This window comes from Camelus dromedarius, chromosome 1 (assembly GCF_036321535.1).
Source record: "Camelus dromedarius isolate mCamDro1 chromosome 1, mCamDro1.pat, whole genome shotgun sequence".
In the NCBI taxonomy this organism is placed as follows: domain Eukaryota; kingdom Metazoa; phylum Chordata; class Mammalia; order Artiodactyla; family Camelidae; genus Camelus; species Camelus dromedarius.
Genome location: NC_087436.1, coordinates 37,034,051 through 37,049,238, shown reverse-complemented (window position 1 = coordinate 37,049,238; position 15,188 = coordinate 37,034,051). Strand labels below are relative to the sequence as shown.

The 15,188-nt window shown below is 32.6% G+C and overlaps 1 protein-coding gene across 1 annotated transcript in view; it reads right to left on the bottom strand.

Moving 5' to 3' along the window:
• Positions 1 to 363: 363 nt before the first annotated feature.
• The window catches only part of BBS7 (Bardet-Biedl syndrome 7), a 35,290-nt gene continuing 20,465 nt past the window's right edge, over positions 364 to 15,188 (bottom strand). The window contains exons 12-19 of the mRNA XM_031466611.2: positions 14,745 to 14,819; positions 11,889 to 11,954; positions 8,137 to 8,276; positions 5,947 to 6,111; positions 2,944 to 3,053; positions 2,685 to 2,788; positions 2,415 to 2,538; positions 364 to 627 (exon numbers count right to left, since the gene is read on the bottom strand). Coding sequence (XP_031322471.1) covers positions 494 to 627; positions 2,415 to 2,538; positions 2,685 to 2,788; positions 2,944 to 3,053; positions 5,947 to 6,111; positions 8,137 to 8,276; positions 11,889 to 11,954; positions 14,745 to 14,819 — 918 coding nt within the window. The 3' untranslated portion in view covers positions 364 to 493. The remainder of the gene's footprint in view (positions 628 to 2,414; positions 2,539 to 2,684; positions 2,789 to 2,943; positions 3,054 to 5,946; positions 6,112 to 8,136; positions 8,277 to 11,888; positions 11,955 to 14,744; positions 14,820 to 15,188) is intronic.

Genomic DNA, 15,188 nt, shown 5'->3' with positions numbered 1-15,188 from the left:
GGATTTGGGTCCCACCTTTACAAAATAATACCATATCCTCTCAAACACTCAACCCACTGAGAATCAGTTCTCTTATATGATTTGACAAAATAGTCATAAATATGTGTTGTGAAGATCAAATGAGATAACATTTGTAAACACATTCTGAAAACTGTAAAGCAGTTTATACATATGTGTGTTAGCTTGTTAATTATTTGAATATATTTTTATTTTCTAAATAGTATTTGATTTAAAAGTTAAAACATCCACTTGAAAAAATTCATTAAAATTCCTTATAATCATTCCACTTTTGTTTTAAAAATAAACATTCTCTTTATCTTTAAAAAGTTCTACTTGTCAAAAAAAAGCATTACTAAAAAAACTTGTATCTCACATATTTTAGATGATATTAAAAAGCATATGAAATAAAAGAATGTAAAGATAGTCTGTAATTCTGTTTTAACATTTCTCATTTAAACAGACAACTTCTTTGGAACTTTACCTCGTTTATATTTCATGCAGCATCGAAGAAAGCAATCAATGCATTTTGGTCATAACTGTCCAGAATCTCCAGTAAAAGAGGCACTTTTGTTTTCACATTGGTGCCTTTGAACTTGAACTTATCTATGAAAAGATCAGTGATCATGCCTATAAAGAAAAAATATTAATTTCCTGTCATTGATTAGTTTTAGTAATGACACATTATTTAATGAAAGTGACTGCTTGAAAATCTATTTCTAAGGACCTATAATTCCATTATTTAACACACACAAACCTAAAAGGATTGATGCATTAAAAATATTTATTTTAGGGGATTTTAAGGCAAGTTTCAAAATATAAGTCATTTGGCTAATAATCCTCTTAACAATTGGTTACAAGCTATTAATTCAGACAATCAACTCCTGGCCAGTTTTGAACTGCTATTGGTATATATAAAATCACAACAATCTGACCATTTTGATATAATGTTGACAGACTGTTCACAACAGTTTTATTTGAATGAAAATATCCCATCTATATGTTGACCATTCTTAGGGTTTGGCTTAAAAGAAAATATTTCTAGAGTCAAAGATCTGGGCAAATTATTTCACTTTTGAGTTTCACATATGTATAGTGGGAATAATTCAATCCTTTATCCAAAACCCTTGATGCAAGATGTGTTTCAAAATTTTTCATATTTTAGAAAGATAATAAAAAGAATATACCATAATATACCATATATATGGCATAATACTTGTGGAAAGTGAGTGGCAGCATCTGATAACATTTCTGCAATAAAATATATGAATATTCATGCTAAGTGGAATTAAAAAACTATAAATAACTTCGTATCAGTTTAAGTGAGATTTTGTTATTAAATTAATTCAGATCAAGTCAGATTTATTGCCAAATGATTTATGAAAAAAGTTTTTAATTTCAAAGCTTCCTGGGCTTTGGAATTAGTGACAAGAGATGGAGATTCTCTACCACCCATTTTCTAAACTGCTGTGAGGATAAAAGATCATGTGCTTGCCATACAGTAAATATTAAGATAGTAGATATTATTGTTATAGTTTATGAGCAAGTCTCTGAGTATAAAATATATTCATTAGGTAGGCTTAAGGATCAATATGGACTGATGATACCAACTGACTTTCTAGAAGACTTGGCGTAGTGCAAAAAGCATGCATTTTGGGGCAAGCAGGTTTCAGTGAAGGCCCTGCCACTAACTACCTATGTGACAACAAATTCTTTAGTCTCAGATTTCAGTTAAAAAATGTGAAAAACAGAGATAACACCATCTACTTGCAGAGATGTTATTAGGTTTAAATATCTCACCTGATTAAAAAGATGTTATAAATAAATGGGTATGCTATACACAATAGGTCTCATGTAAAGATTTCAAAAAAATCTTTTTCTTAAGCTGCTCCTTCCTCCCTCCTTCTCTGCCTCCCCTGTCTCCCTCTTGCTTTTTCAGTACAGTTTGTGAAACTCCCATCTTATCACCACCAAAGCAAAATGTTTTGAACTGTAAATTGACATTGCATGTGTACAGCCCTTATTAAATTTCACCTAAAAAATGTTAAATGCTGCATTTTGTTATTCAAAACAGCAACAATACCTCAAAATTATTTGTGTGAAATATAGCCTAAATTGTAATACTTCATAAGTTATATTCATTTCACACCAGGTTTCTTCATATATATATATATATAGATTAATTCATTGCATTACACTTATTCCATTTCTTAACATTTACTTGCTTTTTACCAAGTAAAAACATTAAACATCAAAATTAACTCAACAAAATGAATATATTGTGCAAAAAATTGGTTACTGGTTCATGATGCTGTAATCTTTGCCTGTTTCCTCCTGCCCAGCTTCTCTCACGTGACCCTGAATAAATAGCCAGTAGAAAAGAAATATAACAAGGTATTCTAGAATAGTCCACTAACCATAGAGTCTTTCAAGATGTGCAGGTTGCTTTTTGTATTCTTCCTGTAGGTGATCTGCCTCTTCTAGAATACAGCGATATTCTGGTATCAGAAAGTCTGTGTTTCCCTCATGAACCTGCAATTCCTTATTTAAAAACAGAAGTACCTTAAAGTTCAAAATTCAATCCAGTATAAAGTGGATTTAAAGTGGTAAAACTTTAAAATCTTTACAATTTTAGAAATCCCATCACAACAAAATAATGATCATGAGTCCATAACATACATACTTACTTTTAAAGCATCAATTAACTGCACTTTCTTAGCCAAAAGCAACTGGTACTCCAGCTTTGGGTGGATTAGCTTTAATGTGTGTTTGACTGATACTTCATTTATCTCTGGAAAAAGTTGAGCCAGGCAGAATTAGATAAGTCACTATGATTAGAAACATTCTTATTGTAACAAAAACAACAAAACAAAACAAAACAAAACAAGCAAACAAAAAAAAACCCATAAAAAAAGATTCATTTTTGTTTGGTTGGGTTTTTTTTACCGTAAGATATGTTGAGGTTAATTTTCCTTTTTGTAGCTTCTTTAGAGAGCACATCTTTTAGGATGGATATAGTAGAAATGTTGTCAGATTTAAAAACTCCTTCGCCTTTTCTATAAAATTAATATTTTTTAAAAGAACAGCTTTAGAAGGAAATACATCTGACAAATATGTCCAACTAATACATATTTTGTAACTAGTACTAGTCTTTAGATTTCAGTTGATTTTAGATTTCTTTATAGACATATCTCATTATTAATATAAAATGTATTTAAACATGTAAGCTTTTACTGTTATATTAATTTAAGTTCTGAACATACTTGTAAAACTAAATAAAAGATGTTAGATATATGACCCCTAAAGATATAATTTATATAAGTCCTTCATTTAAAATAACATTTTCCTTCATTTTCACTAATAAAATTTTCAATAACTTATGTATATAAAATGCATTTAGAATGGCTTATTTACATGTAAGTATGTTTTTCTTTGATGTAATCACATAATTACAGCATGACTTGACACTTAAGTTGATATCAAACCTAAGAGTAACATCTGTTCCTCCATGCCCAGGATCCAATGCCACTTCTTATCTCACAGGACCCTTCTTTTTCTTTAGGGAATGCCTCCTTCTCTTTGTCTCTCACCCTTCTCAAACTATAAAGTTTCACTGGCACTGGCCTCAACCCCATTTCTGGGACTTTAGGAGGAAGATTTTAGCAGCATATTGCATACCCCTGACCACAGTGGTTCACAACTCAACAATGATACTCAATCCTGGGACTTTTAATAGCACTAGTGGGAAAGAGAGGCTCTATGGTGGCTGAAAAGACGTAAAGCTGGATGCAGCTGCTGGTGGGCCCCATGGCACTACATAAGAAAGCCAAGAAAAGACAAAAATAGAGCTGGGCAATGGAAAGGGATAAAGTCTTGATGACATCAGTTAAACCACTAATCCAGTTATGCTTGAGGCAGATTACTGCTAATCTTTCAAGCTATATGAGCCAATAAATTCTTTTGACTTGGTTAGGAGTGCATGCATTTGGTTCCTTTTCATGATAACCAAAATTTTCCTAATTAATACATACCAACTTTCATATATTCAGTGTTGCCTTTTCATTTGGTTTTATATTGACTAGCTGTAGGCAAATGCTAATTCTTTTTTCTAGAAAGATGAATAATGCACACTTATTTTGATCCCAATTATGTTTTAGAGATAATGAGATTTTTTTCACTAGTCTTCAATTTTAACTGATATTTAACATTAAACATGTAGAGTACCTGGCACTACATGTTTTATCTTCCTTTAATTATCACAGTTCAATGAAGTAAGTGCATTATTTCCATTTCTCAGAAAAGAGAAATGAAACTCAGAGAGTTAAGTAATCCAGCTAAGGTCAAATAGCTGATGAGTCACAGAGTCAAGATTCAAACCTAAGTATGTCTGCCTCCAAAGCACACACTTCCATACTTCTTCCATATATATGTATTTTTTTCAAGCACCCAAAAAACACTGAATATCACTATGTTCAAAGCCATATGTTACGTATTTGGAGGTTAAATACAAAGACAATTAAGAAATAAACTCTACCCAGAAGCAGAGTCTAGTTTACAGATAAGCTTACATAAAAATTATTATATACTTCAAGCAAATAACAATATCTAAGGTAGGTAAGAATAAAATGCTATGGAAAAGAAAGGAAGTCTTCAAAAATGTAGCTACTGAGTTGGGCTTTGAAATATAAGTAGAGTTTTGATATTTAAGGACACAGAATGGTAAAAAGCAAAGGTTTGCTATTATAAAAATACACAATATGCCAGGGGCCTGTCTAACTGTTTGCCATGATTAAACAGTGAGGTTCACTGTGGTACTTCAAAGCAGAAGTCATGATTGCAGGTTTAGACACAGGTAAGATCCCCTGGAAGGCACAGTGAAACACTGCCACAGAACTGATGCTAAAACCAATTAGATTTCTGGAGAGTTCTTGGCCCCAAAGGCTGCATGCAGAGGTAAAATAATATGATGACTGCTGTTTCCAGAACTCAGCATGGTGAAGTCTCAGCTAGGAAGCAGGAAGTAGACTATCTCGATAAACTACTTAGGGAAAGAATCGTTAAGAGACAGAGAGAGGCTAAGAAGCCCTCTTCCCTTACAAAAAAACAAAATTTAAAAAAAAAATCAACAAACAAACAAAACCTACAGATACAGAGAATGAGAATGTAAAGAACTTGAAGAAGTATGAGGGTACAAACTCAACGCAGACTAGAGAAATCAGCCTTACCCAAGAAGTAGGTCATTTCACATTCAGAAAAAAAGAACAAAGGAGAAAGAAATTTCAGCCGCTACTGTATTCAGAAACAGAAACTAGGGGAGCCTATGACAGATGAGCAGGGAGTGACAGTGAAGGGGGCAGGAGGGCAACTTGGAGCTTGAGAAGAGTATATAATAATAATGACCTCCACCTCGTAACATGGTAGATTGAAAGGCCTGCAGTTCTAAGCTCTCAAGTTCTGAGCCATTTCCTACTTTTGCATAAAGAAATTCATTAGGAATTCTAATTGGAACTAGCATAAATGTTTGAATCAATTTGGGAGGGACTGCCATGTTTACAATGTCTTCATATTGATCACTACAGAATATATTACTCCATTTAATCAAGTCTTTTATAGTTCGCTTCATGTAAGTTCTACATATTTCTAATAAAGAATATCCCTACAGATTTTATATGGATATTTTGTTATTGTTATTGCTACAGTGAAAGGGTCTTTTTAAACAATTTATTTTCTAATTGGTTATTGTTGAGAATGGGAAAGAAAATCTGTCATATTCATCTTTATTCTATTATTTTTTAAACCCATTTATTCTACTTGTTTTTCAATAGATTCTCTTGAGCAGTATAGTTTTTCAATCAAATTATTTGAAAATTATTCTTGCCTCAAAATATGAAAATTTAGAAGTTCCATTTGTATAAAAACATTTGTGAACAAGTAATAAGCTTTATTCACCTGTAGGTGCTTTCAAGTTGCGTATCCAGGAAGGTGTTCTGAAAGTAAAATGTCACACATTCTCCTGCTGGAGGTTTTTCAGGAACTTCAGGCAGGCAAAACACCACCCAGGAGTGAAGTTCAGCAAAACTGAACTGGCCTGTCAAAGTCAGTGTATTCATGGGTCTGCAATTTAACAGAAGAAGTACACATTTGTGTGTGGGAATACATGGAAGGATTATATGTACTCAACACATTAACAAACAGAATTCTGCAACAGCAGTTACAAATATAAAAGCATCCATTTGATTTTTCTCAGATTAATCTTACCCATCAGATAAGTATTTTGATTTCATGAAAAAAAAAGAATGCTTATCTATTCTTACACTTTTAATATTCTGGTAAGTGACATAAATAGCTTGTTTTCATTATAACATGCTTTCCAAATACAATTCAGTTCACTCAGGCAGATTTCATTTTTTAAAAGTTCATCTAGTATTTCTACTATACAAACTACAAAACATACTTACACAAGAATCTCCTTAAGGAAAGAATCAGCATAATGTAAAGACAAAGAATTAGGCTTTTAAATAAGATAGACATGGAAGTGAAACCTTGCTCCATTATTTAGTAGCTATGTACCACTGGGCAAATTAGGGAATAATAACTTCTATCCTGCAGGATATGGAATAATACTTTCTGTCTTGCAAAATCACACATACACACAAAGGGTTAGGAAACAGATTTAAAATAAATCAAATGGATAGTTATAAAGAGTTAAGAAAATGTGAATTTATGGAATTCAGAAGGAATTTTAAGAGGACACCGAATAGAATTGACTTTTGAGATCATCCACACCAACCCTCTCATTTGCAGATGAGAAAACTAAAGCCCAGAGAGATTAAATTATTTCCCCAAAGTCACGTAGGAACCGATATAAGATTATAACCCAAGTCTCCTGATTCTCCATTTGCTGTTCCTTCCGGCACACCACTCTACTTCCATTAACAACTCTGACTTTTAAGGAGGAAGACACCACCAAAAGAATCTATTCTCTTTAATGTTTTCTGAAAATCTTCCTTCAGAACATTTCTCCTTACATCTTATTTAAATTACATATATTTAAAATTACAAGCTGTAACAGAAGAAACATAGGCTTTGGCCTCAAATCTTAGCTCTGTTTCTTATATCAACAAGTTATTTACTTTTCTAAACTTCCATTTCTCGTCTGTAAAATGGACACATTACTATGTGTCTTGCTGTAAGAATTAAATGATGATGCCCAAGCAACTAGCACAACACATGGCACAGGGACAGTATTCCATAATTGCTCATTTCTTTCCCTTCTCCTTCATTTAAGCCCATGGTATCTCCTTTGCAGGAAAGAAAGCGAAAAGCTATAGCTAGGAGGATGTTTAAGCTGGAATGGATGTCATAAATAACAGGGACTATCACAACCAGCTGCTCTATAATTAATTCCCTGAGGTGAAACAGAACAATAAGGTCCTGTTCACGAAGAACTCAAATGCTAAACAGTATTTACTCACGATAGGTGTTTGAGACAGAGAAGTGTTACTCTACTGATCTCAGAATGGGAATATATGAGAAAGATAGGAGAGTTCAACTCAAACCAGCCTCTAAAAGATGACAAAGAATTTTATATCTATTATAAATATTAATACAGGTATATATTATCCCCTGCTTTTTGAAAGTTCATTTTATACCACTTTGCTTTTATGAAGGGCCTATATTAGTACCCATTTTCCCTAACCAAAAGAAATCCAAAGAGGATTTTTGCTTTTACAAAAAAAAAAAAAATCAAAAATAGTGTCAGCATTTGTTCTGTAGAAGTGGCACTCCCTGAGTGGTGAGAGCGGCCTCACAAAACTCCTTCTCAAGGAACTACACTCAGCATCTCAGCATCAGGCCCCCACAACTTTGACCTGTGTCTGTCAGTATCTGTGCTTTATTTGAAGTAGCCAGACATGTCCTAAGTAACTGCTTCTTTGATACATGCCAATTTAGCTTACCAAAAAAAGTTTCACAGGAACACTCTACTTTTGGATAGCAGGGAAACCTGTACATAGCATTTGAATGTTTAATTTTTTTAAAGTACCAAGAGCTACCAGAGTTTACACTATTAATATAAAAAACAAGGTTATCTGCATCATGTAATATTCTGAAAATAAACTTCTCCCTCCTTTGTCCTACCTGTCATGGTCAATAGAGTGAGTTCTTTGATGGAGTGAAAGGGGTTTGATAAGGTACTGGCGGACCTGACATGTTTTGGGTTGAATTCTTGGAGTCACGTATGCTTGAAGTGTTCCATACTGGCCTTCAATTGAGCGAATCTGATTCAACACAAAAGAAGAAAGAAAATAAGAATAATCCAGTAACATAAATGCTATCTTTAAAATTCTCAACACAGGTACTTAACCCTTAATCTCTTCTGTAATACTTGGAAGGAAAAAAATGACATTCTATTAAACAAGTACTTTTTACCATATAATAAAAGAAAAATTTTAAAGATTTTGGCAATCAAAAGCAAAATTAATCCATCTGTAAAAGTTATCCCCACTACATATTTTAGGTGATTTGTCTACACTTAGCAATGCTATGTCATTCCAAAAGACAGACATTCCCACATATCACTTTATTACACATAAAAACATAGGTGTAGAATATACTATATAAGAGTCACATACAAATGGTTAAAATTTAGACATGTTTGTAGAAGAGCTGAATCAATAACTCATACTTCATTTTCTCAGAAATGGGGGTATTATAAGATATGGCTGTTATAAAAATCTATTGACAGGAAAACATGTTTCCAAGACCTTAATTCTTTACTTTCTATGAAAATAGAGAAGCACACTCATAATCTAATTATGACATATTTGAATTAGGAAATTCTTTTGAGCTATTTTGAATATGGCTAGTTGGATATCCTGAGTATTTACAACACAGAAAACTCTAATTCATGAAACTCTGAAGACCTAATTTTAGAGGAGTTAGAAAGTGGTTCAGCTTCTCCCTCCCACCCCTCTTCTAGCTCCTCTATGTTCCAATTCATGAGATGGACTTAGTACCTCTTGTATTACAAAGGCAGCTTCTCTAATCTAATTAATCTATCAACTCATACTTTTCCTGGCAGGTGAGGTGGAAAAAAAGTTAATGTTTTACCTAAATGGGAAACATAAATCATAATTTAAAGCAATATTTTTTTGCAAATGTTACACTGAAAATATTGCTCTGAATGGGAAGAGAGAAAAGATTAAAGGAAAAAAAATACAAATAGAAAATTAAAAGTAGATCTGGGAAAGCTGTATTTAGAATTTTCTTTTCAGGGGTAAGCTTACACATAATTTTTTTCCACAATAAAACGTCATAATGCTTTCTCATTGTATAATTCATAATCATTATTTTAAAACTCTAAACAATAAAGAAAAATTAGGGTAAACATACAAGTTACCTGTTATCCTACCACCCAGAGATGATCATTATTGTTATTTTGTAGTTAACCTTTCATACATTGCTCTATGCAGGTATACAAAAACAAATATATAATTTCACATGGATAAATTCTATTTATATCATAAACATCTTTAATTTCTAATAATCACATTTTCCCCCTTATGTCTGTCTCTCCTAATACTATCACTTCCCTCCCACTCCCATCTCACCCGTACCTTCCCTCTATTGTATGACCTATCACACCAGACAGGTATGTTTCTTTTCATATCTTTCTTCATATTTATATCATTATAGATAAAAAATATATATACATATATAGAAATTTTTATGTGCATTTTGTGTTTTTCATGGAATTTGCTCCATGTTAATAGGAATAGATCAACTCATTCTTTATCGTAGCTGTGTAGTATTCCATGGAATGGATAAACAGCTTTTTATTCAAGCATTCGATTACTGAGTGTTCACTTTGGTTCCACTTTTCTGCCTCAACAAGTAATGTTTCAGTTAATTATATACATACATCGTGTATACAATACTATCATTTTATTGCTATGAAATCGATTCCTCCAAATGGGGCTATGACCTTATTGCTTTTCCAAAGTGGCCCTAACAAATTTTATTTCCTTCAGCTATGATTGAGAGTGTCCTTTTCCTTATCCTGTCACCTGGTGATACTGCTCTTTAAAAAATTTTGCCAATCTGCTAGACAAAGCAGAAACTGATTTTTGTTATTCTGAGTATGCTAATGGATAATGAGGGAGAACATCTTTTAATATTTGTTAGCTTGCTACTTTGAATCCCTCTTCTGTGAATTGCCTATCCATATTCCTCACCTATTTTCCTAATTGGGTACTCTTTCTTAGCAACTTATAGGCAGTCTTTGTATTTTGATAGTCACCCATTATCTAAAAGACAACTAAATTTCCTTCCTTTTAAAAATAACTAGGTACTTAATTCATCTGAATTTATTTTTTATAATATATGACATAAGAATCTACTTGATTTTCTTCCAGACAAATGTCAATTGTGCCAATGTCAATTTTTAAATAAAAATAGTGATTTAATAGAATTTTTCCTACATACAAATGCCATGCATTTAATTTCCATAAATATGTGTGGGGTTCCATTTTTAGACTTTATTTTATTGCATTATCTATTTATTTCTGCCCTGTAAATACCCTACATTGTTTTTATCATAGTAATTTTATAGTATGTTTTACCATATGCAAGGTAAGTTCCACCTTTTCTTCTTTTTCATAGTTTTGTTGGCTCTTTTCAGGCATTTATTCTTTACTCTGAACTTCAAATTATTGTATCCAATTTAAAAAAGAGCATACCTTTTTGATGTTTTTAGGCCTACTTCCTAATTTATTGGCACAATCTTGCTCAGTGAAAATGTAATTTAAAACATTTAATTAATTTACATAAAATACACTGAGTATATTCCTTTAAAAATGAATGTGTCCCAGTTTTCCATCTTTCTTTCAAAATATATGAAAGGTGACTTATGCAGACTATAGTAAGCTGTTCAGAAAAAAAATTACATTTTAACTGGAACTTCCTAAACCTGATGTGAAAATACTGTTGTGTAACAGCATCTCTCTTGAAAAAAAACATACTTGGAGTCTCAGAACATCAGCAATACCAGGAAAAAAGTTCTAGTCCTTAATTTTTGGATCATAAGTATATCAAAAATAAATTTTAAAAAAAAGTCACACTACAAAATAGATATGTGTGCAACAATCAATATTTAATTATATAAGTTAATTTTTATAAAAATTATAGATTGCAAAAGAAAACCAGAGATTTTTTCACTGGAATAGATGCTAATGACATCACTGGAATGCAATCAGAAAAATTCAGATAATAGAAAAATATAGGGCAAATGCTCAGAGACTTCAATAATGAAATTACCTTATTTGAATCATGATTTGATCAAACTAAAAAAAAAATCACTGAAATCTGAACACCAAATATTTGACAATATTAAGGAATTATTGTTACTTTTTCCTAGGTGTAATAATAGTATTAAGGTTATATTTTTAAAAGAGTTCTTATCTTTTAGACATATGTATCAAATATTTACAAGTAAAATTATAAAATATCTTGTATTTACTTCAAAATAATTTGGAATGGAGAGTGACAGTATAAACAAGATTGTCATGAATTGATCACTGCTGAAGCCGATGTCATTACTTTTACATATGTTTGAAATTTTCCATAAAAGAAAATTAGAAAAAAGATTTCCAGTTAGAGAAAATTTAGAATTGGTAACTTTAGAGCAGGTGATTGGTTGAGTGCTAATAGCAGAGATCGTGGTTTGGTCTGAATTAAAACCTAGTTCAATGGTCACTCAAAAGAAATTATTCCAATACGCTTCATTTCAGGAAATTTAATGCAGAAAAATGATATCATATGTTGTTGCAAAATTTACCAAAGGAAAAAGAAAGCTTATACTTTCAAGGAAAGGCAACTTCAAACATTTTTACCTTGAGTTCCAGCCTCGTGGTATTTGCCTGGCACCGGTAAGTGGCAAGAAGAAAGTTGTCATTTGACTAGGAAGAATTCAAAGTTGAGGAAAAGGGTGAATCCATGTTTTTAACAATAATAACACCATCAATAATACTAATAATAGGAGTTACCATTTTTCCGAGCACCTATCATTTGGGAGGCACAGTGCTATGTGCTTTATGCTTATTCCTATGAACAACCCTATGTGGTAATTTTTACAAAATAAGTTTTAACAGATGAAGAAATTGAAGCATGAAGAGTTAGGTAAATTTCCCCTAAACCAGTAAGTAATCAAATTAGAATTCAAATTAGTATCTTTAAGACTCTAAAGCTCATGCTCTTACCATCTTGAATCTCTCCAGTAATGTTTTAAAATACTATTTTTCCAAAAATTTAATTGACAGTGCAAACTCCTAATGCTTAATATTATAAAGGCAAAAACATCAATGTTTGGTGTGAATGTATTTGACTTTCACACATACTTATAGACAACTGAGAAATACCTCATCTCTGTTTTCCCAGCAATTAGCACAATCCCAAGCATACTGCATATATTCAATACATGTTTGTTAAATAAAACTGGAGAGGTTACTTCAAGTATTGTAACTTCTTGAAATTGAATAATAAACTACTAAAAACAGAAAAGTATATCTGGGTGCATGAATTGCAAAAGCAGACAAAGCAACAGGAACTATTTGACATGAAATTTTCATGTACTGCTCTTTCCTTACTTTTAATCAATAACTGAAGAAATAAAGTGTGAATGCTAATATTAAAACATTTAAATGTTTTTACTTCAGATCATTTAAACTCATTAAGCACAGGTGATTAATCAATTTAAAAATAAAAATATTTTTGTCCAATTAAAAGGAAATCTTATGTATTTAAGTATTTATGGATAAAATCATATAGATTAAAAGAGATAAAATGTCTAGGATTACGTTCGGGATGGGGGAGGGAGAGGAAGAGGGTAAAGAGCATAAAACAAGACCGGCCATATGTTGAAGTTAGTGATGAGCACCCAGAGGTCATTATACTATTCTTTCTCCCTCTGTATATACTTGAAATCTCCATAGTTTTTTTTTTAAAACCATCATTCTAGAAAATAAGTTGTAAATTAGTGTAAGATACTCATTTCAAAGAATCCTGCAGTGATATAAACAGGTTAATCTTTCACAGTAACTTAGTTGTTAAAGATTTTAAGTTTATATTAACTTGATTTTTTAAATAATCATAAAAATGTAGGTCTTGATCTTTCATGTTTTATTCTCAAAAAGGATGACAAATCATATATGATAACATAATACAACTGTTATGAAATCTTTTATCCAAAAAAAAAAAAAAAAGAGCTTCACTCTGAAATTATTTTGAAAATTATTCCCTAATATATTAAGCTATCAACTTCGTTCTTTATCAGTTCTTTTTATCCCTCCCTTTTTTGGCCAACTCCAGCCACCAGTTCCTGCTCTGGCTTGCCTTTTCCAATGCAGCTACTCCAGACCTTGTCTTTATGATTAATTCTCTTCAGGAGCCACACTGAACTCCAAGACTGCCAGTCTAGTACTAAGCAGAAAGATGTGCTATAGAAAGCACATCCAGAAGCTCTGACATAGTCTCATTCCAGGTGCTTTGCACATAGCAAATGCTCAATAAATGTCTGCTGAATAAAGATTTAGCAAGAGTCAATTTAAAAAAAGTGAAGAAAGGCAGGCAGATGGAACAGATCATGTTCAAATGAAGGGATGTGTGAAACTGTACAGCACTGTCAAAAAATTTTGAGAACTTCAGTTTGGCAGAAATCATGTGCATGGGTGGGAAGGTAGCAGCTGGTGAGAGATTAAGTTGGCGATGTAATCAGGAGCTGAATTCCAGAAAGTTTTTTATGCTGCAGTGAGAAATCTAGACTTACATTCAGTTTGGGAAATAAGCAATCTTTAAAAGGTTTTGAGAAAAGAAATGACAGAGTGATGTTTGTACTTTATGAAGGCCTGTTTGGTGGCAGTGTACAGCACAGCCTGGAGCTGAGAGGCAATACTGGAGGCAGAGAAACTAGTGGACGAGTAGTTCAAGCATGATGAGGGCCTGGAAAGTTAACAGAAATGGAAATGAAGCACAGCAGATGTATAAGAGCAAGGGAAGCAGAGCTGACAGGAACTAGCGACTACAGCAGTCCTCCCTTATCTGTGGTTTTGTTTTTCAAGGTTTCACTTACCCATGGTCAACTGTGGTTTGAAAATATTAAGTTAAAAATTCCAGAAATAAACAATTCATAAATTTTATATTGCACATCGCCCTGAGAAGTGTGAAGAGATGTGGCGCCATCCCAGTCCATCCTGCCTGAGACATAAGTCATCCCTTTGTCCAGTCTGTCCACGCTGGATATGCTACCTGCCCATTCAGTCACTCAGTAGCCATCTGTTATCAGATCCACTGTCACGGTGTCACAATGCTTATGTTCATGTCACCCATGTTTTACTTTACAATGGCCCCAAAGCACAAGAACACTGATGCTGGAAGAAACAGTATTATACAGGGGTCACTACTATCTGTGATTTCAGGCATCCACTGAGGGTCTTGAAACATATCTCCAGCAGATAAGGGGGAACTACTGTAATTGGATTTAACAGATGAGAGAAAAGAAGGAATTTAGGGTAACACTCCAGTTTCTGAATTATCTGAGGATAGGAAGAGAGAGGAAGTAGATTTTGAGGGAAAGGTTATGAAAAGAAATATTGAAGAAGAAACATCAAACCCCAGTAGCATTTATAGGCTTTACACAAAATGGCATAACAGAAATGAAAGCACATGAAGAGTTCCTAACATTTTTTACTCACCTCAGAATCACAGTTGCTAAAGCTGACAACGGCAGAATTCTTATCTACGTCAAGTAAATCTATTGGAACATCACTCTGCAGTCATTATTAAAAAAGAAAAAAAGGTTCAGATAGTAAACTAAAAATTTTCACAACACGTATTTTAATACGTACTTCTAGAAAATGAAAATAATAAAGAATAAATGTTGTACTATAGTGACCTATTTTTTTTTAATTTGGATTAATCAGAGATCATTGAATTTCATCTCTCACCTTCCTCTTAAAAGTATAATCTTCCTACCTATTCTTGTCAGCGCTAAAAATGTTACCATAGACTGCAAATAATCATACGGCTATTCCAATTATGTCAGTTCATTTTTATCATTTTTAATTTCACCTGTAACACAAAAAGGGGACAATTTTTGTCTCCCCTGGAGAGGTAGTTTCTAGGACAACGTGTTATGT